The following is a 26988-nucleotide window of genomic DNA, read 5'->3' on the forward strand; positions in this document are numbered from 1 at the left end:
AGAAAGAAAGAAAGAAAGAAAGAAAGAAAGAAAGAAAGAAAGAAAGACCTTGACAAACAGAGCTAGGGAAGGCCATGAAGAGAAGATTATTATGCACAAATGCCTGATAAGAAGTACCACAAAAGGCTCTGCAAAAACCACAACCTTGCAGAAAAAAATACTCCCATGAGGATGTCTGCCCAGCAACTGCCTGTCTGACCTTGGACTGGAGCCACCCTTGTTATTAATCCTTGTAGATAAGGATAATTATCTCTAAACAACTATGTAATCCTCCTCATTTTTTCCTTTAAAAGCTTTTGCCTTCCTTTACCTCCCTGAATACATACACAGTTTATTATGGCTCATATACTCCTGTTGCAATGCCATTCCTGAATAAATATAACTTTCTTTTTAGAGAGTCGCTGTCTGTTACTTAGATTGACATAAGCATGACAACTAAGAAATCACAAAGAAAAGGAGTGGTAGAATTGACTATATAAAAATGTAAAACTTCTGTAATTAAACAAAAACAAAATCAAAAGTTGAAAGAAAATCGTGACATGTATGACAGGAAGCTATATTAGTTTCCTAGTAAAAATTAGCAGAAACTAGGTGGATTTAAGCAACAGAAATCTATCCTCTCGCAGTTCTGGAGGCTAAAGGTCTGAAATCAAGGTGTCTATAGAGCCATGTTCTCTTGAAGGCCCCAGGGAAGAATCTGTCTCATGCCTTTTTCTTAGCTCCTGACGTCACCAGCAGTCGTCGGTGTTCCTTGGCTTGTAGCTGCATAACTTCAGTTTCTGCTTCCACTGTCACATGGCATTCTTCCCGTGTCTTCACGTGTTCTTCTCATAAGGACAGCAGTCATGTTGGATTAAGGGTTCACCCTACCTGGCACGACCTCATCTTCATTGATTATATCTGCCAATGACCCTGTTTCTAAATAAGGTCATTATCTGAGGTAGTAGGGGATTAGAACTTCAGCACATCTTTTTGGGAGATACAATTCCACCAACACCAGTCTTTAATACATGAGTAGATTTTACAAATGAGTAAGAAATGTTGGCCAGGTGCGGTGGCTCACGCCTGTAATCCCAGCACTTTGGGAGGCCGAGGCGGGTGGATCACTTGAGGTCAGGAGTTTGAGACCAGCCTGACCAACATGGTAAAACCCCGTCTCTACTAAAAATACAAAATTAGCTGGGTATGGTGGCGCATGTCTGTAATTTCAGCTACTTGGGAGGTTGAGGCAGGAGAATCGCTTGAGCCACGGAGGTGGAGGTTGCAGTGAGTTAAGATCACACCATCGCACTCCAGCCTTGGCAACAAGAGTAAAACTCCGTCTCAAAAAAAAAAAAAAGAAACGTTAAAACACCCTAACAGAAAAACGGGCAAAGGACAAGCATAGGGAATTAGCACACACCATCTATGTGTTTCCAATAAACATAAGCAAGATGTCTGGCTCTACTATATGTGAGCACACTCCCTTATCTCCAACCTCACTAGCTGCTCCTCCTCCCTTGGGCTATGCACTATGGTGTTACCTTGGGCTAGGTCCTGGATGCTCTTCCTCTTGTTGCCTCAACCTAGATGATTTTATCCAGGCCAATGACTTTACTATAACCTATGTGCTAACAAGACTAAATCTGTGTCTCTAGTCAGGACTTTTCTTTTGAGCTCTAAACTCAGTACAAATGTTATACTTGGCATCTCCAGTTGGCTATTCCACAGGCATCATAAGTTTTATACCTTCAAAACAGAACTCTTGAATCTTTCCTCTAACCCTGTTCCTCCCAAGTCTGTTTCATTTCAGTGCATGACACCAACATGCATTCACTTGCTTCAGAACTCAGGGCATCCTTCTTAATTCCTTCCTTTCCCCCTGTTATCCACATCCAAGTTATCAGGACCTGTTGATTTTATTCACTATATATCTACATCCCTCCACTCTCCCAGTCTGTACCACCACTCCAGTCCAAGCTACAATTATTTCTGACCTGGACTACTATAGCCAACCTTCTAACTGATCTCCCTAATTTCACTCTTCCCCTCTTACAGTGGGACGACTACCGACTACACTTCTGGTTTGTTTGGGACAGTTCCAGTTTTCACCTGTTGCTTGACATCCTGGTCCAGTTAGCATCCCTTTTCATTTGCAAAAGTTTCCCATTTGGATGATAAATTATATGGTCTCCCTACCTTACCATCTTTTCTTTTCACAGTAGCTAAAGTCATCTCTAAAAAATGTGAATCAAGGCCGGGTGCGGTGGTTCACGCCTGTAATCCCAGCACTTTGGAAGGCTGAGGCGGGCGGATCATGAGGTCAGGAGATCTAGACTATCCTGGCCAACATGGTGAAATTCCATCTCTACTAAAATACAAAAAGCAGTCCAGTGTGGTGGCGCGCTTGTAGTCCCGGCTACTCAGGAGGCTAAGGTGGGGGAAATCGCTTGAACCTGGGAAGTGGAGGTTACAGTGAGCTGCTCCACTGCACTCCAGCCTGGGCAACGCAACAGAGCAAGACTCCGTCTCAAAAAAAAAAAAAAAAAAAAGTAAATGAAATCATGTCACTGTCCTGCTTAAACCTTCAAACATTTCTTACTGTATTACAATAAAATCCAAATTCCTTATTGTGGTCTAAAGCCCTAGAACCTAACCTACCCACTTCTCATCTCGTCTGACTCTGTCCATCAGTCGTTACATTCCAGCCTCACTGGCTTTCCATTCTTCCAGTAAGTCATTCCTTACTGGAACACTCATTCCTGCCTCCAAGCCTTTGGTTTTGCTGTTCCCTTTGACAATGCCTTATTTGTCTAGATCTCATAGCTAATTTGTTGTCATTTTAGTCTCATATCAAATATTAACTCTTCAGAGAGGCCTTCTCTGAAAACACAATCAAATGTTCCCAATCCCACCAAAGTTACTCTCTATTATACTGTTCTCTTATTTGTTAGTTTGTTTACTGCCTTTCCACAGCAGAATGTAGTTCCATTATCATCTTGTTCACCTCTGGTCCCCAGGGTTACAGCATAGGCTCAATAAATACTTATTGAATAAATGAATCATAATCGATGAGAAAAATTAAAAATAATGACATCTTATGGAATCTGGCTATCAAACAGCAAAGATTAAAAGAACAAAAATACCTTATTTTTTTTCCCAACACTCTGTATTATCACCTGACATTACATTTATGGAGTTGTTTACTATTTGTCTCCCCTTAGTAAAATGAAAGCTCCATGAGGGCAGGGACTTGGTTTTCACAGATGTATTCCCAGCACCTCTAAGAGTGCCTGGTATATAATAAGTGTTCAATAAATATTTATGGAATAACTTAACAATACCTAGGGGTGACTAGGACGCAGAGAAAGGGATATGATTGGCCATATACCACTGGTAAGAATATTAATGCACAATTTCTGTAGGAAATTTGGCAATACAGTTGACTTCTGAACAACACAGGTTTGAACTGCATGGGTCCACTTACAAGAGAGTTTTTTTCAAGAAATATATTGGAAAATGTTTTGGATTTCTAACAATTTGAAAAACTCACAGGTGAACTCCATAGCCTATAAAAATGGAAAAAAACTAAGCAAAAGATATGTCCTGAATGCATAAAATACATGTAGATACTAGCCTATTCTATCCATTTACTACCATAAAATCAACACAAATCTATTATATAAAGTTAAACTTTATCAAAATTTATGCACACAATCACTTACTGACCATACATGGTGACATTTGCAGTTGACAGAAATGTAAAGATGCAATATTAAATCACAATTGTATATCTTTAAATTTATTTTTTATTTTCTTAATTTGTATCACAACTGCATAAAATTAACCATAGAATACACTGTACTACTGTGATAATACTGTACTACTACCACAGACATCTCCTGCTGCTGTGGTGGTGAGCTCAAGTGTGGTGAGTATCCACTTAAAATACCATGTGACACTAATCAACTTCTGCATTACTTTCCACTAAACTGTATATTACAGTAAAAAGTGTTCTCTCCTGGGTTTTTTTTTTCCACTTTTTTTTTCTTTTTATCATGTGTAGGGTAATATCGTAAACCTTGAATAACACCATGAAACCCATACAAAATGCTACTAGTGATGCTGGATGTGCTCCCAGGAAGCAGAGGAAAGTCATGACATCATAAGGAAAGTTGAATTGCTTGAGATGCACCACAGATAAAGGTCTGCAGCTATGGTTGTCCACTATTTCAGATAGACGATTTATCTTGCAAACAGATGATGTAAACTTATGGTATTGACAAATACAGTATAGTACTGTAAATGTATTTTATCTTCCTTATGATCTTAACATTTTTCTCTCGCTTACTTTATCATAAGAGTACATATAACATACAAAACATGAGTTAACTGACTGCTTATGTTATTGGTAAGGCTTCCAGTCAACAGTAGGCTACTGGTAGTTAAGCTTTCCAGGAGTCAAATATTATATGTAAATTTTCAACTGCACGGGGGGGGTTAGCAACCCTAACCCCCATGTTATTCAAGGGTTAGCTACATATATCAAAAGTAGGGCACACCTTTTGACTCAGCAATGTAACTTCTAAGAGGAACTTAATAAACAAATGAACAAGAGTATAAAGATTATGAGGGAATTTTTCACTGGGTTCTTAGAGAAAATTTAGAAACGAAGGCATAATATCCATTAAGTGGAGGTCATAAAAACATGTATGGGGAGGACACACAGGTATGTATGTATTCACATGTGCATTCACAAGGAAACATTTGCATAGACATACATCAAAATGTTAACATTGGTTATCTTTGTTTTTTGTTTTTTTTGTTTGTTTTGTTTTGTTTTGTTTTTTTGAGGCGGAGTCTCGCTCTGTCCCCCAGACTGGAGTGCAATGGCGGGATCTCAGCTCACTGCAAGCTCCGCCTTCCGGGTTTCCGCCATTCTCCTGCCTCAGCCTCCCGAGTAGCTGGGACTACAGGCGCCCGCCACCGCACCCGGCTAGTTTTTTGTATTTTTTAGTAGAGACGGGGTTTCACCATGTTAGCCAGGATGGTCTCGATCTCCTGACCTCGTGATCTGCCCGTAACGGCCTCCCAAAGTGCTGGGATTACAGGCTTGAGCCACCGTGCCCGGCAACATTGGTTATCTTTGGATGGTGAGATTATGGGCGATTTTAATTTTCTTCTTTATACATTTATAAAAATTGTATAATTAGTTCCACAAAATTAACTATCTGAAAATGTTCTGCTTTTATAAGTAAAAAACCAAAAAACCCCAAACTGAAAAGCCATAATAAACACAGAAACACACCTCATCAACTAAGTGAAGACTAATGCCCGAGTTAAGAATAAAGAGTTCAGAAATGTCAACTTCATTATTAGATATGGCTTTCTTAAGTTCAAGCAAGTTATTTTCCCTTAGTCAATATTTATTTAAAAAAAAAAAAAAGAAAGAAAGAAAGATGTGAAAGTTGCTTCTTTTATCTCATTGCCTGTGAAGCTCAAGAGGGACAGGCCTGGGCTTAGAAACAACACAAAAAGTGGCAAAAGCTATCATTTATATGAGACCCTTTCCTTGCATTTGTCTCATTAAAAATTTTAAACCATCCTGCTACGTAGGCATTAATGTTCTCAGGCTCAAAAGCTGAGAGCTGACAGAACTTTCCAAAACTCAAATAGTTGCTATGTTGGAGATACTGATTCAGAAGTCTCTCTGACCTCAGGGCCGTCAGGAAAAGCTACAGAAAAAAGGGCACTTTTAGACTTTATAACCTTGCAAGTCTCTCAATGCCTCTGATCTTTTACATGGTTATCATACCACCCTTATGTAACTTGCAAAAAAGATAAAACAAGAATAAGGTTGGAGCTTTTAGAGAGCTGGAATAAATATTGGAGAAGCATGATTTAAATTGGGTACTGCTCTCTGGAACTTGCCCTTCATTTCAACTCAAAGGCTCCAGATCAAAATACTTGCTTGAGTGGTCACAAGGGAGGGGAACGGTGAGAGAGCACACCCATGTACGTGTGTGAAAGACCACAAAAGACTGGGATAAGGATGGCATCCGACCACTGAAGAGAGAAGCTGGACAAGAACGAGGGAAAATGGACAACACTTGGGAGGAAAGGAAGCAAGTGAGAAGGGCAAAGTTAAACAGGTACTGAGAGAAGGGGCTATAGGAATGAGGAGGAACTAGGAGGAAAGCAGTATTTTTTTCCTTCCTCCTTTTTTCTCTCTCTACTCTTTTCCTTGATGATCTCAGTCACTATTAGGCCTTCAATACTCCTTTCTGTTTGCATGATTGCCAAATATCTCCACTCTTGCCTTTTCTCCAACTACTGAGCTGGCCACATCCATCTACATTTCCTATTAACACTGTCAATCCAACAGGTCCCACCTGAATTCAGCATCTCCTTCATCCTAAGCCTGCTGCTACTTTTATATGCACTCCTCTTATACTTGTCAAACATCCATCTAAACCATTCTCTCTCCCCATATTCTTTCAATCATTCTTTCATCCAACAAATATTTATTGTGCATCATGTCCGCTACATTCAGCGATAGCCCTAGATATATCCATTCACTCATGAAGTCGGGTCATTTCTATCTCGGAAATCTCTTCTGACTACCTCATGAGCTGCCTCACTCAACTAAATTTGTTACTAAGACGTACGTACTGAGAATCCCTCTTGCTTGAAAAATAATATATATTAACTAGTTTTGTATGCTATTCATTCTATAGTGATCGCCTAGCACTTGGCACTGTACCTCGAGCACAGAAGGGCTTCCCAATGGAGGTTTAGGGACTGTAAACTAGCTGGAAAGGGAACAGCGGCAGCAGAAGCTAGGAAACGTCTTGAAGGAGTATTTGCATAAGAAGCATGGTAAACTGTATGATCTATACACATCACATCAGCTTGATAATCCTTGTGTTTCCGGGGGATGGCTCTGGGAGGCTGGGGAGATCGCTGGAAGCCTTCTGAGAGAAAAGCTCCACCTCCCACTCCTTGAGTAGGTCCTCAATAACCACCTGATGAATGCATCACCTTATGAGGGGACCATGGATGTTGTGTTCGCCGTTGTAGCCCCAGCCCCTGCAACATCGGTCCATAGTAGGGATTCAATAAACATCTATGCAGGATTCTCCAAAGGCAGATAATTCACCACCTCATGAATGATAAAAATGAAAGGGTTCTGGGGGAAACAGAAATAGTGCGCGAGGTTTCCTTCCCTGTTCCTTCAGGGCTGGGTACGGAGTAATTGCTTACTGAGGAAATAAATCGCCCTCCTGTACAACTTCAAAATCGGGCCCCTGCTCTGCAGTCAGGCCCTGGAGCGCGGCCACCATCTGGCCCAGGCCCGCGCTTCCCTCCCTCCCAGCCTGGGCTCCTGTTACCTCCCTGCACACATCTGTGCCCACCACAGGCCAAACAATTACAGGCTCCTGCTTTCCTGCCTCGGCCAGGGCCAGTACACCCGAGCTCCCACATCCCGCCGAGGCTCTGAGGACGCCCGCGGCCCCGGCCTGAGACCCCGGCCCCTGCAGCAGGCGAGCCAGGAGCTCGTCCATGTGCTCGGCCGTTTTCCAGCCGCAGTCCTCTCGGGCTTCAGCGTTGAGCCCGGGAGGCCCGGCCGCCCCTGTCCCTGCCCCGGCCCGCCGCGCTCCCCGGGGCCCGAGAGGCCCGGAAGGAGGCAAGGCGGGAAGTGGCTGCAGCTGTGAGGCGCAAGGGGGTGGGAAGGGGGCGGCGGGCCCAGCAGAGGGTCGCGAAGACGCGCGCTCCCAGACGAGGCGACGCTCACTCACCACGGTCCGGCGGGGCAGCGCGCCAGGGGTCCGCGACAGGGCCCGGCGCAGCCTCCGCGACCGGCTCGGGCGGGCGCCCCCGGAGCTCTCGGAGCCGCTGTCGTCGGAGATCACGATGAAGTCCTCCATGGCTGCGGGCCCCGACCGAGCCAGCGCGCGGGCGGCCGACGACCCAGGCAGCGGCGGCGGCGGCGACTTCGGTTCCTGCTTCTGAGGAGGCGGCGGCAGCGACGGCGGCAGCGACAACCCGGGCCATCCCCACGCCGGCCCGCCCTGAGCCCCGCCCCGCCGGGCCGCCAAGCCCCGCCCACTGGCGGCGGGCGGCTGGTGTCAGGGCTGGGGTCGCTGTGCTTCGCGGCGGCGCAGGTCCTCACTTCCCTAGGAGAGAGAGAAAAAAAAGAAAAATGGAGTCGCAGCTGGCTTCGGCCGGTGTTGGGGGCAGGCGTACGAGACCCCGAGGCCGCGGGGACTTCCCCACCTGCTTCCAACTGACGTGACGCGCGCCCAGCCCCAACCTGGCCCAGGTGTGAAGTGCCTCCCGGACCGAGAGGGCCTTGACTGAGGGACAGGGAGAGGGGTCCTGGCCCCCGAGTGACCGAGGGTAGGTGACCTGGCTTCTGGCCGAGCTAGGGGAGAGAGACCCCACTTTTTGCTGCAGATCCGCAAGTGTATCTGTAGGATAAATGCCTGAAAGTGGACTTACTGGTGCAAATGCCATGTTTTTGTAGTTTTGATAAATGATGCCAAATTATCCTCCTAAATTGTACCAGTTTTGCGGTTTCACCAACAATATGTGTCTCTCAGGAGTTTAAACTGAGATTTAGAGCAGGGGTGTCCCATCTTTTGGCTTCCCGGGGAAGAAGAATTGCCTTGGGCCATACATAAAATACACTAATGATAGCTGATGACCTAAAGGAAAAGAGTTGGGGGGGGGGCGGGGGGAATCTCATAATGTTTTAATGGGCCGCTTGCGACTCAGGCAGGGGGTTAAACAAGCTTGGCGTAGACAGTTGTTCAGTTGGTATCAGGATCAGAAGCTGAAAAGGTGCACAAAAGAAGCAATGAAGCAGCAGAGGCCATGAATAATTAGACGTTGTGAATAGCAGAAGTTATAAAGGTGAAAAAGGTTGTCACCAGTGGAGGAATCGGTGGGTAGTTGGCTGGTTGTAGGTTAGGACCATTAAAATCAAGATAGGACCTATCGGTACACTAAATGCGGGGTATTGACAAAATCCTGCTGCTCAGGCTCCAACAATTTTGCAAAATACGTTAACAGATCCAAAGAATATAATGTGTTTAATAGGAGGGGGATTTGTTCCCAAAGGAATGGTTATCAGGCCTCTCTAAGCACTGTCTAATGCAGTGGTTTTCACACTTTAGTGAGCGTCAGAATCACCCAGTGTTTGTTAAAACAGATTGCGGCCGGGTGCGGTGGCTCACACCTGTAATCTCAGCACTCTGGGAGGCCGAGGCGGGTGGATAACTTGAGGTCAGGAGTTCGAGACCAGCCTGGCCCACCTCAGCTCTACTAAAAATACAAAAATTAGCTAGGCATGGTGGCAGACACCTGTAATCCCAGCTACTTGGGAAGCTGAGGCAGGAGAATTGCTTGAACCCAGGAGGCGGAGGTTGCAGTGAGCCAAGATGGCGCCATTGCACTCCAGCCTGGGGGACACAGCAAAACAAAAACAAAAACAAAAGCAGCAAAACACAGAGCGCTGGGTTGCTGGTATGGTTTGGATCTGTGTCCCTACCCAAGTCTCATGTTGAATTGTAAGCCTCAATATTAGAGGTGGGGTCTGGTGGGAGGTGATGAGGTCATGGGGGTGGTTTCTTATGAATGGTTTAGTACCATCCCTTTGGTACTGTCCTTGTGATAATGAGTTCTTTTGAGATCTGGTTGTTTAAAAGTGTGTGGCACCTCCCATCTCGCTCCTTTCCCTATGTTACCTCCACTCCCTCTTCGCCTTCCACTTTGATAGTAAGCTTTCTGAGACCTCCCCAGAAGCAGATGCTACTGTGCTTCCTGTACTGCTTGCAGAACCGTGAGCCAATTAAACCCCTTTTCTTTATAAATTACTCAGTCTCAGGTATTTCTTTATAGTAATTCGAGAATGAACTAACAATCACACATCAGATTTTCTGACTGAGAAAAAGAATTTTGGGGGTAGGGCCCTGAAATTTGCATTTCTAACAAGTGCCTAGGTGATGTTGATGCTGCTAGTCTGGGGACCACACTGAGAACCACTGGTCTGGTGGACAGGGAGTTTATGCCCAGCAGATTTCAGACATTCTGGTCCAATGGGTGAAGCCACCCTTATGAAAGGATTCATTAAGTTGTCTTCATCTAAAGCTATTAAACGTTTAGGGTTGTGGTCTCTCACACCTGTAATCCCAGCACTTTGGGAGGCCGAGTTGGGAGAATAGCTTGAGGCCAGGAGTTTGAGACTAGTCTGCGCAATATAGCAAGATCCTATCTCTACAAAAATAAAAACAAATTAGCCAGGTGTGGTGGCGCATGCCTGTAGTCCTAGCTACTCAGGCAGCTGAGGCAGGAGGATCCCTTGAGCCCAGGAGGTGGAGGCTGCAGTGAGCTATGGTAGTGCCACTGCACTCGAGGCAGGGCAATAGGGTGAGACCCTGTCTCAATAAAACAAAATGAAACAAAATACACAACCATTTAGTTTGTTTACCTTCTTGCTGAAACACTGTCTTCTCTAGGTTTCTGTGATGTGTACTTCTCTCACCACTTTTTTTTAAGTCTCCTTAGCTGACTCCTATTCCCCTACTCACTCCTTAAACTCTTGATGTCCCTTAGAGTCCTGACATCGGCCACCTTTACACACTGAACCTCTTCCCTATACAATCTCAACTATTCCCTGGCTTCAGTGATTGGTTTTATGCCAATGGCTGCCGTGAGTTTATCTCAGCCCAGCCCTCTCCTTAAAACTCCAGTTTATGCATCCAAACATCTGCTGAAGTTCGTAGGCCTCTCAGGTTGAATATGTCTAAAGCCAAATTCACCTTCATGCTCCCCACACCCACACAAAAGCCTGCTTTCTGTCTGTGTTCTGTCTTATGGTGATGGCTCCAGCAGCCAGCGATTGCTGAAGTGAAAAACCTGAGCACTGCACTTGATTTCTCCTCTTTCCTCAACAAGTCCTGTCTGTTTTACCTCCTACACACCTCCTGCATCCCTCTACTTCTTTTTTTTTTTTTTTGAGATGGAGTCTCACTTTGTCGCCCAGGCTGGAGTGCAGTGGCAGGATCTCAGCTCACTGCAAGCTCCACCGCCTGGGTTCACGCCATTCTCCTGCCTCAGCCTCCCAAGTAGCTGGGACTACAGGTGCCCGCCATCACGCATGGCTAATTTTTTCATATTTTTAGTAGAGACAGGGCTTCACTGTGTTAGCCAGGATAGTCTCCATCTCCTGACCTCGTGATCCACCCACCGCAGTCTCCCAAAGTGCTGGGATTACAGGCTTGAGCCGCCGCGCCTGGCCTCCTCTACTTCTTTTGGCCTCTCCTGCTGATTCTAGCCAAGCTCTGGCCTACTCTACTGTAGCAAGACACAACGGTGTTCAGATTATATCTTTCTCATCAGCCATCCTGCCTGAAATACAGGAAACTCAGGACCCCTGGTGGTATAATATGAGAACACCTTAAAAGTATCCCACCGTTATTTGGCAACCCAGGTGGGATGAATGCTGGTTCTGAAGTTGCCTTCCTTAAAACTATGAGTAATGTCACTTACGTTTCTTTGGCCATCCTGGATTTGTCTTGAAGTGCACCATTTACCCAAGACTTCCAAAGTGATTGTATGTTTTGCAGAAATTTGTGTATTTTTTTTAAGGTGACACTTTTTCATAGACTCACTCCCCTCAAACCATACATTAGTCTCATGTAGAATGAGAGGCTAATGTAGTATTTTATGCAGCCAGTGAATACTGTATTTGGTGAGTACCTGCTAGATGCTAGGTATTATGTTAGGGGTCAGGGATAAAGCAGTGAGCAGGGCAGCTATTGCTTCTGTTCTCAAAGAGCTTAGCAGTTAAGGAGGTATAGCTAGTTGGTTAATGAAAAAAAAAGTTTCTTTTTCTTTTAAAATAATTTTTAATGAAAAATTTATACATGAAAAAATGTGTGAAGATGCAAATCAAAACCACATTGAGATCCTACTTTATACCCATTTAGGATGGCTATTTTTTTAAAAAACAGAAAACAAATTTGCTCAAGGATACGGAGAAATTGGAACCACTGTGTGTTGCTGGTAGGAATGTAAAATGGAGAAGCAGCTGTGAAAAATAGTTTGGCAGTTTCTCAAAAGTTAGACATAGAATTACCATATGATTCAACAGTTCTACTCCTAGATATTTGCCGAGAAAAACTGAAAACGGGGACTCAAACAGGTACTTGTCCGCAAATCTTCACAGCAGCTTTATTTGTAATAGCCAAAAGGTAGAAACAAGGATTCCTCAGTAGATGAATGGATTAGTTTTGGGGTGGGGGGAGGGGGGAGGGATAGCATTAGGAGATATACATAATGTAAATGACGAGTTAATGGGTGCAGCACACCAACATGGCACATGTATACATATGTAACAAACCTGCACGTTGTGCACATGTACCCTAGACCATAAAGTATAATAAAAATAAACAAAAAAAGAAATAGCAAAATAGGCAGAAAGTAATCATAGAGTCTGGATTTGCTCTATGACACTGGAATTGCTTAAAAAAAAAGGGGGTATATACATATAATAGAATAATATATTCAGCCATAAAAAGGAATTAAATTCTGATAACATCCATAACATGGATGAACCTTGAGAATATTATGCTAAGTGAAATAAGCTAGATACAAAAGGACAACTATACAATTCCATTTACATGAAGTACCTAGAATAGGCAGATTCACAGAGACAGGTAATGGAATAATGGTTTTCAGGGGTTGTGGATGGGGAGGATGGGGGTTTTTTGTTTAATGGGGAGAATGGGGAGTTCTTGTTTAATGGGTATTGAGTTTCTGCCTGGGATGACAAAGAGTTCTGGAAATGGATGGTGGTGATGGCTGCACAACTTTGTGAATGAACTAAAGCCACTGAATTATACACTTAAAATGGTTATAATGGTAAATGTTGTGTTATGTCTATTTTACCAAAATAGAATGCACTATGTGCATAGTTTTCTCTCATAAATTTTAAAAGCATTATAGACAAGGCTAAAGGCCCCTTTTGCCGCCTCCCCCATCCAGATTCCCAATTTCCCTTTTTCAGTGCTATTATGTTTATTCCTCTAGAGCTGCTGCTGTGTATTTACCTGAATTCATGTGTACTTACTAAAATTACATACATTTTTAGCTTTATGCAATAACATATCTGCTCTGGTATTGAGATTTTTTTTTTTTTTTGAGATGGAGTCTCACTCTGTCACCCAGGCTGCAGTGCAGTGGCACGATCTTGGCTCACCACAACCTCCTCCTCCCGGGTTCAAGTGATTCTCCTGCCTCAGCCTCCTGAGTAGCTGGAAGTAGCCGGGCATGCACGCCACCATGCCTGGCTAACTTTTGTATTTTTTTTCTTTACTAGAGATGGGGTTTCACTATGTCGACCAGTCTGCTCTTGAACTCCTGACCTCGTGATCCACCTGCCTTGGCCTCCCAAAGTGCTGGGATTACAGGCGTGAGCCACCGCACCCGGCCTGCTGTAGAGATTTGAAACCATCATTTGTGGTAAAAACACTCTAAATACAAAGCCTCCTGCCTTATTAATAGATTTTTTTTTTTTTTTTTTTTGGTGGTGGTGATTTATCTTTAAAAGATTTTTTCTTTTTTCTATTTTTCATTACATGGCAGGGTCAGTGCCTGCAGACCCGCTTTTGTTTATGCTAAAGCCAGCTAGCTCAAGTTTCTCCCTGCTCTAGGGAACATTCTGTCCCTTCTGCTGGATTCCAGGTCTAATCTTCCAGTTTCAGAGCACTCTTAGCTTTTCCACTGGATTGCTTCGGCAGGCGGCCTCTCAGTTTACATAACTTTATTTAAATCGTTTTCTTATCCTTTCTCCCTGCTTCCTTCCCATCTTCAAATTTGCTGTGATATCAAGGTCTTTGTAAAAATTTTGTTTCATTCCCTGTGTTCAAAGATGATACATCCTCATTTGAGAAAATTAAAGCAATTGAGAATGGTTACGAAACAGAATGTTAACTCCATCATATTTTGATAACATCTTTCTGGATATCTCTAAATGGCCGATACTCACATGTGCAAAATTTTTACATCCATATTGTATCACAGTTTTCTTAAATTAATATGTCCTTATGGTTTTCTGTGTTAGTGAACATGGATCTATAGTATCCATATTGTCTATTTTATGGCTCACATTTTAAAATAGTGTTTTTGCTCTTATATAGAAAACCACAAAGAAGCAAGTAAAAAAATATAACACGTTCTCCCATTCTTGGTATCCCTTATTGAACAGTTTGTAAAATTAAAAGAAACATCTTGTGAGTTCAGAAAATTCTTGCTACCAAAACTTACAAAATAAAAAGTGAAAGTTGAAAGCCACCCTCTCTTTCCTAGTTCTTCTTCCTAACACTAAATACCTTTATTAGTTTCTTATAAATCCTTCAAAACATATTTACTTACTACACATACTTATCTGTTTTAGCACACCCCAAAAAATCGCACTGTACAGTTACTTACTTTGCGTTTTTTTTCATTTATCATGGGCATTATTTCCTAACTGCAGGGTAAACATAGCTGTCTCTTTTTTTTTTTTTTTTTTGAGACGGAGTCTTGCTCTGTCGCCCGGGCTGGAGTGCAGTGGCCGGATCTCAGCTCACTGCAAGCTCCACCTCTTGGGTTCACGCCATTCTCCTGCCTCAGCCTCCCGAGTAGCTGGGACTACAGGCGTCTGCCACCTCGCCCGGCTAGCTTTTTGTATTTTTTAGTAGAGACGGGGTTTCACCGTGTTAGCCAGGATGGTCTCGAACTCCTGACCTCGTGATCCGCCCGTCTCGGCCTCCCAAAGTGCTGGGATTACAGGCTTGAGCCACCGCGCCCGGCATATCTGTCTCTTTTTAACAGCTTACGTTAAAAAGTCATTTGTTAGGCTGTGCCACAATTTATGTAATTGGTTTTCTATCATGGATATTTTGGTTGTTTCTAGGGTTTTTATTTGTGTAGTTTTGTTATTACTATTACCAATTATGTTACAACAATGTCTTTGAGCTTCTAAGAAGTCTTGCCAGCATATCTTCAGGGAAATTCTTTTTTTTTTTTTTCTTTTGAGACGGAGTCTTGCTCTGTCACCCAGGCTGGAGTGCAGTGGCACGATCTCAGCTCACTGCAAGCTCTGTCTCTCGGGTTCACACCATTCTCCTGCCGTAGCCTCCTGAATGGCTGGGATTACGTGTACCCGCCACCACGCCTGGCTAATATTTTTTGTATTTTTAGTAGAGATGGGGTTTCACCGTGTTAGCCAGGATGGTCTTGATCTTCTGACTTCGTGATTCACCTGCTTTGGCCTCCCAAAGTGCTGGGATTACAGGCGTGGGCCACTGCACCTGGCCTGGGAAATTCTTAAGTATGGGGAACTGGGTTAGAAGATGTGTATTTTACATATTGATAGAAATTACCAAATTGTCATCCAGAAAGGTTACACCAACAAAAACACTTGAGAGTGCTTGTTTCCCTGAATTCTTCAAGCACTGGTTATCAAACTTTTTAGTTGTTGCCAATCAAATAATTTAAGTTGGTATCTTGTGCTGATTGCCTTTACTTCATTATGAGTGAAGTTAAGATACTTTTAAATTGCTCATTGGCTATTTGTAGCTTTTTCTTTAAACTCTGTTCATATACATTGACTTTTTTCCTCCTATGCTGTTCATCTTTTTCAGTAACAGTGAAATTTATATGAGTAGCTAACATTTACAAAGTACTACATTGCTTGCATATTCAACAAGACATGAAATAATGAACATTTAGGGTGTTTACAGTATTATCTTGCAGCTTTAAACATTCTTGCACATACATCTTTGTCCTTTGGACCAGATACTGTTTAAGTTAAATTTCTAGAAGTGGAATTGCTGATTTAAAGTTGAATTCTTTGTCCACATGTTCCAAATAGCATTGTGTGATAGGGGAGTGGTCCAAGTGAGGAAGTAGGAAAGACAGGAACTAAACAGTTACTCCTAATTGCAAGGCCAATCAGCTCTAAATTAGAGTTGAGTTAGCAGGCTAATTGATGATATCATCCTAGCTGCTTTCATCAGTAAGCTTCATAAAATCCTAACTCTCCTTCTCTATTTGAGTGCCCAGACCTCCTAGGAGTCTGCAAATTCTAGGGTTAAAAAAAAAAAAGGAAAAATAATTTTGTAATTTCCAGGTGAGCGATAGTATTAAAAATTATAAGCACAGGCCGGGCACAGTGGCTCAAGCCTGTAATCCCAGCACTTTGGGAGGCCTAGATGGGTGGATCACGAGGTCAGGAGATCGAGACCACCCTGGCGAACATGGTGAAACCCCGTCTCTACTAAAAAATACAAAAAACTAGCTGGGCGAGGTGGTGGGCACCTGTAGGCAGGAAAGGAGGCTGAGGCAGGAAGATGGTGTAAACCCGGGAGGTGGAGCTTGCAGTGAGCTGAGATCCAGCCGCTCTACTCCAGCCTGGGCTACAGAGCGAGACTCCGTCTCAAAAAAAAGAAAAAAAAAAAAAAAAAGCACATTCTGAATCACACATTCTGAATCATTTTATGACCATACAATTCCAACATTGGCTTTATATTTCTGTTTCCAGTTGCCTGCATTGGTGCATAATGTTTTAAGGCACTATGGTAGTTCATGAATTTTAATTAAGTGGAGGGAAGTAGTGGGAGAATTGAGCCAGTTTACTTATGGGGCAAGTGGCCTCCGGGGCAAGCAGAGCTCAAAAGAACCTGGGCAAAGGCCGGGCGCGGTGGCTCAAGCCTGTAATCCCAGCACTTTGGGAGGCCGAGACGGGCGGATCACGAGGTCAGGAGATCGAGACCATCCTGGCTAACACTGTGAAACCCCGTCTCTACTAAAAAATACAAAAAACTAGCCGGGCGAGATGGCGGGCGCCTGTAGTCCCAGCTACTCCGGAGGCTGAGGCAGGAGAATGGCGTAAACCTGGGAGGCGGAGCTTGCAGTGAGCTGAGATCGGGCCACTGCACTCCAGCCTGGGCGACAGAGCGAGACTCCGTCTCAAAAAAAAAAAAAAAGAACCTGGGCAAAAGCAATCCTTTAAATTAGAAGAATGTAAGAAATGATTTGAGGGAGGATGAATTGCATAAATCCTGTGTTTGTACAAATTGTTCATTAGCAGCAAGTATAGTAGGAAACAATGACATTGTTTTGCATTTCTGACTTGAGTAATAAATGGATTAGGACACCAATTCAAGCCAAATTGCATTAATGACCACAATGTCCACCTTAGTTTTACAGGAGTTACTGGGTAACTGCATTAAACCAGGCAGTCCAGGATTGTTTGAAGGCGATTTTGACCAAGTATGAGGTCTACCTTGAGGTAGCGAACAACTGAAATTATTAACACCATTTTGTACAGAATAATTATCTGAACATTTTCTGCATTCATTTTATTGACAAAATCAAATAGACAAAAATTGGTGTGCTCTCAAGTTTTGTTCTAATATGCATTTATTTAATAAGAATATATAAAATGCTATTTTTTTCTTTTTTCCAGTGTTACTTTCTTGTGAAAAAAGACATCCAAGACAAAAATTTACTACTCACATTAAGTTGTCCTTTGTCCTAGTTACCATTACTACATATTCAGTTTTACATATTTTAACCATATTGTGGCTAGACTTTGGATTTATACATTTCACTTAGCATACCGTGAATATTTTCCAGTTTTACTAATCTGTTTGTTATCTCCCTTTATGCTCTTGCCTTATACATTCTTTGTTGACCACCATCATGACCACCATCACCAGGCAAGTGTTGTTTGCCCAGGTATGTAAGCTTGTACATATTTCTCCATAATCGTGTAAGCCTCTCCAAAGATATAGCCATATGTACACACATATAAATATATAAAATATATGTAAATGTGAATTTGTCATTTGCTTTTACTAAAGTGAAATCATAAACTATATTTCTTAACCACATTTTTTTTTGTTTAATTCATCAGGACAGCCACCAGATCAATAGCTACAGATCCAACTTGTTTTAAATAGTGATACATTCCTACTGTAGAGGTACATGTTTATTTACTTTTTCCCCATTGATGGTCATTCAGGCTGTTTTCATGTTTTTTGTCATTACAATGTCACAGTAAGTCTCAGATTCAACCTTACATTGTTAGGACTAGGATCACTAGATCAAAGGGCATGTATATTTTTGGTTTTAGTGTATAAGGCCATGTTACTTACTTTAAAAGGTTGTAGGGCGTATCACCCAGTATCAATGTGTAGACCTTATTTGGATCTCAGTTCAAACAAAATATAAAAAGTATGACATTTATAAGACAGTTGGAAATTTGAACACAGGGTCAGGTGTTGTGGCTCATGCCTGTAATCCCAGGTCCTGGGGAAGCTGAGGTAGGAAGATCACTTGAGCCCAGGAGATCAAGGCTGCAGTGAGCTATGATCATGCCACTGCACTCCAGCCTGGGCAGAAGAGCAAGACCTTGTCTCTTAAAAAAAAATTTGAACACCGCGTAGATGTTTCACTAAATTAAGGACTTTTTGGTTTTCTTTTTTTTTTAGATGTAATAATGGTCAAGAGACATTCTGAAATATTTTTGGATAAAATAATTTGCTTCAGAAAGGTACTGGGGAGAGAGAAATAGATGGAAACAGGGATAAAATGAATGGCCATGAATTGACAATTGTTGGAGCTGGTATAATGAGAGTCCATTATGCCACTGTCTTCTTTTAGATATGTTAGAAGTTGTCCATAATAATAATTTTATAAAGCTGTAATAATTCACCTTATATTATCAATGTATGAGAAAAATGATTACGTTACATTTCCCTTGGTAATGGGTGTTACTACTTTTATTTTTGTCAGTCTGATGTGTGCAAAGAGGTGTTTGTTGCTATAATTTGTATTTACCTTAATGCTAGTGAGGTTGATTATCTTGAGAAAGTGTAACGCTTCCTTTTTGGCAGCTAGCAGTCAGGTTATGGTGTTCCCAAACATAAAAGAATACTTTCTAGAATATAAATAGGATATAGACAAGGCTACTGCATGACCATGTCTGGAACAAAATAGAGACAAAGCCATTTTGCAACCATGGAAACAATAAAACATTCTCCACTTCTAACTGGAGTGACTGCTGCTCATTTACCAATGACGACTGTAGTCTTACCTTAGTCCTACTTCCTAGATAAAAATTAAGATATCCCAGCCACTGTGTATTGCCCTAACTCATTAACAACCCTCAACCCACAGTTAATCCTTACTTCTCTAGCTTTTCTTGAAATAATCTAGCACAAGCCCAAATTCTATGAGAAGCCCCTTTCAGTTCCTTGTTGAGAACTGAAAGTTCCTTGTTGGAGTGCTTTCCCCCGTCCTGCAGTAAGGTAAATAAACCAAATTATTTTCTACTATAGAAATGTTCCTGGTGGCCTTCAGTCAGTGGGCTTTGAAACAATCTTTTTAAAGGTTGTCAATTTGGATTTCTTCTTCTTTGGAACATTTTCCCAGTTCAGTGGGTAGTTTTGAAATTTTTCCTTTTGTCTGAGAGTCAGTTTCATTTTTACCTACCCTACTCTTTAAGAATATTTTTCTGGCCAGGCGTGGTAGCTGCAATCCCAGCACTTTGGGAGACCGAGGTGGGCGGATCACCTGAAGTTAGGAGTTCAAGACCAGCCTGGCCAACATGGTGAAACCTTGTCTCTACTAAAAATACAAAAATTAGCTGGACACGGTGGTGGGTGCCTGTAATCCCAGCTACTTGGGAGGCTGAGGCAGGAGAATCGCTTGAGCCAAGGAGGTGGAGGTTGCAGTGAGCCAAGATTGCACCACTGCACTGTAGCCTGGGCAACAAGAGCCAGACTCCGTCTTAAAAAAAAAAAATTGTTTTTGTGGGTAAATAGGTGCATATATTTACATAAGACACTTTGATACAGGCATGCAATGCATAACAGTTACATCAGGGTAATTGGGGATAAACCTCAAGCACTTATCCTTTCTGTTACAAACTCTCCAATGATACTCTTTTTAAAAAATGTACAATTAAATTATTTTTGACTGTAGTCCCCCCCGTTGTGCTAGCAAATACTAGGTCTTCCTTGTTCTAACTACTTTTTTTTGTATCCGTTAATCATCCCCACTTCCTCCCAACCCCTGTTCTTTTCTAGGATCCATGTATACTACCTAGAGTAAGTAAAAGATAAGGATTCCCATTCAGGTTAGATCACTCCAGGTTTGATGACATTAGCAAGTGTTTTCAGGGTTTTGTCAATTCACCAGTAAGACCACTGGAGGTTGAGGCTGCAGTGTTGCTAAGTTGGACCTCCTTTTGCTCTAGACTCTCTTCTTAACTACCAATCTAGTTTGGCTGATGCTGATAATGTGTGTGCTCACACGTGTGTGTGTGTATGTGTGTGAGTGCGTTTACCACTTATTGCTCATTTTGTAAAGTATTGAAGGAGAAAATTGCTGATGCATTTTCATTTCATCATCTTATCAGAAGTCTGATATTTCTATTATATTTTGCTTTATATATTTACAAGTGCTTATGTGAGATACATAAAAATTCAAGTTAATTGTTATTTTACTGATATGAAGTATCACCATTTGTCCCTTTTAGTGTCTTTCATCTTAGAGTCGTTGATTACATAATATTACAACATACATAACAATTCTTTGATGTGCTGGGAAAATATTGATATTTAAGCCCACATGTTTTTATCCAGTATGTAACTTTCACCATTCAAATAACTAGACGGAGTCTTCCTTTGCCTTAAAGAAGATTGTCACAGTGGAACCAGAATATAAAAAGACATATTCTTGGCTTGTGAATGTCAGAGCTGGGGCTCAGGTGTAAGACATTCTGAGCCAGTTTCTTCCCCCTCAGAGTAAGTCATGTTGTTTGCTCTATTAGTTCTGTTTCCTTATATGTGACTTCTCTCCTTCGTGGGGGGTGGTGTTTCTCATTTTTAGTGTTAGAGTTTTCCTCAAAATATTTTGCCATTCTTGGTTGGGTGTTTGTCTTAATTTTTGAAGTTCCCTGTTAGCTCACATGTGAGTGCTGGATTTTTTCATAGCACCTTGTTGCCAGTAATTTCAGGAAAGAATTTGGACTTGCAATGGGATAGGGTTTGTTAGCATCCAGTCTTCTGGGACAGGCACGTGTGTGTGTTGGGGGAAACCACATAGTTACTATGGGCACTGCAACGCCCTGCCTCTCTGGCTCAGGTGCTCACACTCGCACTTACTGCTCTTAAGCGTCTGCTGCCAGTTGCTTTGCAAATGCTGAAGAAGGTTACTCTTAGGTGCCCGGGGCTCACTCCTGTTTCCTCATATCTGCTGCCCCTGAGGTTGGAGATCTATCAAGTTGATCTTACCTTTTGTTGCGGTTTTCTCCTCTGGATGTTTTAGGCTATGATTTTCTCCTTCAGTCTGATACCATTTGCTCTCCATTTTTCTGGGATTTCCTTATAATTCCTGCAGACTAATGATTGTCAACATATCAGGCCTCAACACTATTCTAATCAATTTTCTCTCCTTCGCACACTTCCTGAGAGAGTCATCTACATTAGCAGGCTCCATTTTCTAGCCTCATATTCACTTCTCAACCCACTCCAATCTAGCTTCCACTCCTCATTAGTCAGCAGAGATAGTGCTCACTCAGGTCCCCTGACCTCTGTGGTGGTTTTAAAACATGTCCACACATTCCTTAGAAGTCCTCCTTCGAAAGGCAGCATCTAATTTCCCTCTCTTTAAGTGTGGGTTGTACTAGATTGACTTGCGTATGATAAATAGAATGTGTCAGAAGTGATGGCAGGTGATTTCCAAGTCTGGGCTGAAAAAGACAATGTGACTGCAGCGTTTCTCTCCTGGATAGATTGCCTGCTCTGGGAGAGCCAGCTGTGAGTGGGCCTTGTTGGATGAGGATCCTCCAGGCCTACTGGCCTTTTAGATGGCTGCAGCCTCATGAGACATTGATCCCAAATCTCTCAGCTAAGCAGCTCCTGGATCCTTCACTTTCAGAAATTGCATGGATATCTTAGTCTGTTCATGCTGCTATGGCAGAATACCTAAGACTGGGTAATTTATAAAGAAGAGAAATTCATTTCCTCACTGTTTCTGGCGGCTGGGAAGTCCAAGATCAAAGTGCCAGCACTGGTACGTGGTGAGGGCCTTCTTCTTGCATCCTCTGGGAGAGAGGAATGCTGTGTCCTCATGTGGTTGAAGAGGAGAGGAGTGAGCTAAGCAAATGCTGCAAGAAGCCTCCTTTATAAGGGCCTCAGTCCCATTAATGAGAGAGGAAATCTCATGGCCTAATTATCTCATAAACACCCCACCCCTTAATACTGTCACATTGGCCACACCTGAATTTTGGAGGGGACACATTCAAACCACAGCAATCAGTTAATATATATTTGTTGTTGTAAGGTGCTGAAGTTTAGGGTAATTTGTTACACGGCAATAGAGAAGGAATACAACCTACACATTGTTATATCTAAAGGATGCTGCGACTTCTGGGCAGCATTTGACACTGTTGACCTCTCCCTCTCTGAAACACTCTTCCTTTTAATTCAACGACACTGCATTCTTCTACCTCCCCAATCCTTCCTTCTCATTCCTTTGCCAGTTCTTTCCCCTCTACAGTCATTTCAGTGATGAGCTCTTTAAAGTCCAAAGTCCGTCTTCTCTTTTCAATCTAATCTCTCTCTCAGTTCTCACTCAGCCTCTCAGTAAATATGCAGTTGACAGTTTCTTCATCCAGCCCAGACCTCTTCCCAGAACAATTCACCTACATATGAAACTGCTTGCTCAGCGTTATCCTTCATCACCCCCAAAGCATGTCAATCCCTACTCAGAAAACAAATCATCTTTCCCGCAAACTTGGTTCTCTTTCTGTGTTTTCTATTTCAGTGAATAACATTACCACCATCTGTCCAGTTGCTTATAGCCAGCCATGCACCTCTCTCTCCTTAACCACATATCTAATCCATTTCCAAGCCTGCTTAACTCCTGCATCATCTCTTAAATCTCCTCTGCTATCCAAACCATAATTCTTCGTCACCAGGACTCTTATTGTAGCCTTCAAAACTATTCCCTTACATCTACCCTAGGCCCATCTCCAGTCCATTGTCCATACTCTTGCTTGAGGGATATTTTCAAAACACAGATCTAATCATGTTTCTTTTCTTTTTTAATGTCTTTTTGTTCTGCTTTAATGCATTTAAAGTCTTTAATCATCTCCTATCAGTCTTTGACTAAAGCCCCCAAGTCCTTAAGATGACCTGCCAGTCTCTGTCTTCTTATCACAGCCTACATCTCTAGTCTCATTGTGCTGCACTCCCCACTTGCTCCCTAAAATTCAGTCATAGTGACCCTTCTAACATGGTATGTTCCCCTTGACCCAGGCAGGCCTTTATGGGAGCCTCTATGAAATGCTTTTTCCTTGGCAGAGCTCAGCATAGCATCCCTAGGTCATGGAAAACTCTCCAAACCTACAATCTGTGTCAAGAATGTATCTTATAACTTTCTGGAGAATTGGGGCCCTTTTCTCTAGATCATAGCCTAAGTTAATAATTGGGCCTAGAGGTGGTACCTTTGATTAACATTTGCCCCTCCCTCTTCAATTGTGAGTGCCATGAGAGCGTGGAGAATGCTTAACTGTGAACACTGTTGGAGCTCAGTGCCTGGCACGGGGTCTAATAACCTAGTAGACGTTTGATGAATATTTGGGACTGACTGTTCCTTGAAAATTTGAAAGGACTTGCACATAAAAATCTTTGGTCTGGTGCCTTTTTATGGAAAGTTTTTTTCAGTACTTGTTTTTCGAAGCTTTTTTTTTTTCTTTTTAACTTCTGATTTTATGGTTCTTCCTGAATCAATTTTGATAATTCGTATTTTCTCGAAAAATGTCTGATTCAAGACTTCAACATTCATCAGGAAAGAATGGTACAAACTATCTTATTATAGTGGGGGAAAATCACATTTGTGGTTTAATCTCTTCTTGTTTTTTATATGGTATATTTATCCCCCCAACCCTTTTTAGGCTAGTGTGAGTTTGTGTATTTCATTGCTTTGGTATTTTTCCTTTAAGAACCAGATTCTGTCTTTGTAGAGAGTTAGAAAGTTATGTAATTTTTATAGCCTTTCTTAAAACAGCTTTGTTGAGGCACAGTTTACATCCCACAATATTTACCCATGTTAAGTGTTATAATTTAATGATTTTTAGTATATTTATAGGGTTGTATAACCACCATCACAATCAAGTTTTAGAACATTTTCATCACCCCCAAAAATCCCTTGCTTTTGTTTATTTGTAACCAATCCCTATGCTTACCCGTAGGGTCAGGCAACTACTAATCTGCTTTCTGTCTCTAGGTTTAATGCCTCATCTGGACATTTCATATACATGAAATCATAAATACCTGATCTTTTGCATCAGGCTTCTTTCATTCAATGTAATGGTTTTGAGGTCATCCATGTTGTAGCATGTATCAATATATCATTTCTGTTTTTTTTGTTGTTGTTGTTGAGACAGAGTCTTGCTGTCGCCCAGGCTGGAGTGCAGTGGCACGATCTCGGCTCACTGCAAGCTCCGCCTCTCAGGTTCAGGCCATTCTCCTGCCTCAGCCTCCCAAGTAGCTGGGACTACAGGTGCCCGCCACCATGCATGGCTAATTTTTTTTGTATTTTTAGTAGAGACAGGGTTTCACCATGTTAGCCAGGATGGTCTCAGTCTCCTGACCTCGTGATCTGCCCACCTCGGCCTCCCAAAGTGCTGGGATTACAGGCGTGAGCCACCTCACCAGGCCCTTTTATTTCTTAACAATATTCCATTGTATGGATAGACCGCATCTCACTTGTCTGTTTACCAGTAGATTAACATTTAGTCCTTTCCACTTTTTGGCTGTATGTATAATGCTGCTGTGAAGATCCCTGTACAAGTCCATGTGGACACATAATGTCATTTCTCTTTATTACCTAGGAATGGAATGGCTGGATAATATGGTAAATTTGTGATTAACCTTTTAAAAAGCCACCAGACTGTTATTTCACATTCCCATCAACAATGTTGCAGTATAATTTACCTACCACAACCTCACCAATACTCATTACTTTTTCTGTAAAAGGTCAGATAGTAAATATTTTAGAATTTGCAGACCACTGTGGTCTCTGTAGCACTACTAAATTCTGCCATGATAATGTAAAAACAGGCATAGACCATACATTATAAATAAATGGGAGGGCTGTATTGCAATAAAACTTTATTATACAGAAACAGGTGGTTCTGTAATTTACCAACCTCTTTTTTTTTTTTTTTTAATTATACTTTAAGTTCTAGGGTACATGTGCACAACATGCAGGTTTGTTACATATGTATACATGTGCCATGTTGGTGTGCTGCACCCATTAACTTGTCATTTACATTAGGTATATCTCCTAATGCTATCCCTCTCCCCACCCCCTCCCCACAATAGGACCCAGTGTGTGATGTTCCTCTTCCTGTGTCCAAGTGATCTCATTGTTCAATTCTCACCTATGAGTGAGAACATGTGGTATTTGGTTTTCTGTTCTTGCAATAGTTTGCTGAGGATGATGGTTTCCAGCTGCATCCATGTCCCTACAAAGGACACGAACTCATCGTTTTTTATGGCTGCATAGTATTCCATGGTGTCTATGTGCCACATTTGCTTAATCCAGTCTGTCACCGATGGACATTTGGGTTGATTCCAAGTCTTTGCTATTGTGAATAGTGCTGCAATAAACATACATGTGCATGTGTCTTATAGCAGCATGACTTATAATCCTTTGTATATATACCCAGTAATGGGATGGCTGGGTCAAATGATATTTCTAGTTCTAGATCCTTAAGGAATTGTCACACTGTTTTCCACAATGGTTGAACTAGTTTACAGTCCCACCGACAGTGTAAAAGTGTTCCTATTTCTCCACATCCTCTCCAGCACCTGTTGTTTCCTGATTTTTTAATGATTGCCATTCTAACTGGTGTGAGATGGTATCTCATTGTGGTTTTGATTTGCATTTCTCTGATGGCAAGTGATGATGAGCATTTTTTCATGTGTCTGTTGGCTGTATGAATGTCTTCTTTTGAGAAGTGTCTGTTCATATCCTTTGCCCACTTTTTGATGGGGTTGTTTGTTTTTTTCTTGTAAATTTGATTGAGTTCTTTGTAGGTTCCGGGTATTAGCCCTTTGTCAGATGAGTAGATTGCAAACATTTTCTCCCATTCTGTAGGTTGCCTGTTCACTGTGATGGTAGTTTCTTTTGCTGTGCAGAAGCTCTTTAGTTTTAATTAGATTCCATTTGTCAATTTTGGCTTTTGTTGCCATTGTTTTTGGTGTTTTAGACATGAAGTCCTTGCCCATGCCTATGTCCTGAATGGTATTACCTAGGTTTTCTTCTAGGGTTTTTATGGTTTTAGGTCTAACATTTAAGTCTCTAATCCATCTTGAATTAATTTTCGTATAAGGAATAAAGAAAGGATCCAGTTTCAGCTTTCTACTTATGGCTAGCCAATTTTCCCAGCACCATTTATTAAATAGAGAATCCTTGTCCCATTTCTTGTTTTTGTCAGGTTTGTCAAAGATCAGATGGTTGTAGATGTGTGGTATTATTCCTGAGGCCTCTGTGCTGTTCCATTGGTCTATATCTCTGTTTTGGTACCAGTGCCTTGCTGTTTTGGTGACTGTAGCCTTGTAGTATAGCTTGAAGTCAGGTAGTGTGATGCCTCCAGCTTTGTTCTTTTGGCTTAGGATTGTCTTGGCAATGCGGGGTCTTTTTTGGTTCCATATGAACTTTAAAGCAGTTTTTCCCAATTCTGTGAAGAAAGTCATTGGTAGCTTAATGGGGATGGCATTGAATCTATAAATTACCTTGGGCAGTATGGCCATTTTCACAATATTGATTCTTCCTATCCATGAGCATGGTATGTTCTTCCATTTGTTTGTGTCCTCTTTTATTTCACTGAGCAGTGGTTTGTAGTTCTCCTTGAAGAGGTCCTTTACATCCCTTGTA

At 42.0% G+C, this 26988-nt stretch overlaps 1 protein-coding gene across 1 annotated transcript in view; it reads right to left on the reverse strand.

The window, feature by feature from the left end:
* SIMC1 (SUMO interacting motifs containing 1) overlaps positions 1-8038 on the reverse strand; it is an 87435-nt gene extending 79397 nt beyond the window's left edge. Inside the window, exon 1 of the mRNA XM_023185096.2 lies at positions 7779-8038. Within this exon, the coding sequence (XP_023040864.1) occupies positions 7779-7907 (129 nt within the window). The 5' untranslated portion in view covers positions 7908-8038. The remainder of the gene's footprint in view (positions 1-7778) is intronic.
* Between the last annotated feature and the right edge of the window lie 18950 nt (positions 8039-26988).

The sequence above is a fragment of the Piliocolobus tephrosceles genome, chromosome 4 (genome assembly GCF_002776525.5).
Source record: "Piliocolobus tephrosceles isolate RC106 chromosome 4, ASM277652v3, whole genome shotgun sequence".
Taxonomy (NCBI): domain Eukaryota; kingdom Metazoa; phylum Chordata; class Mammalia; order Primates; family Cercopithecidae; genus Piliocolobus; species Piliocolobus tephrosceles.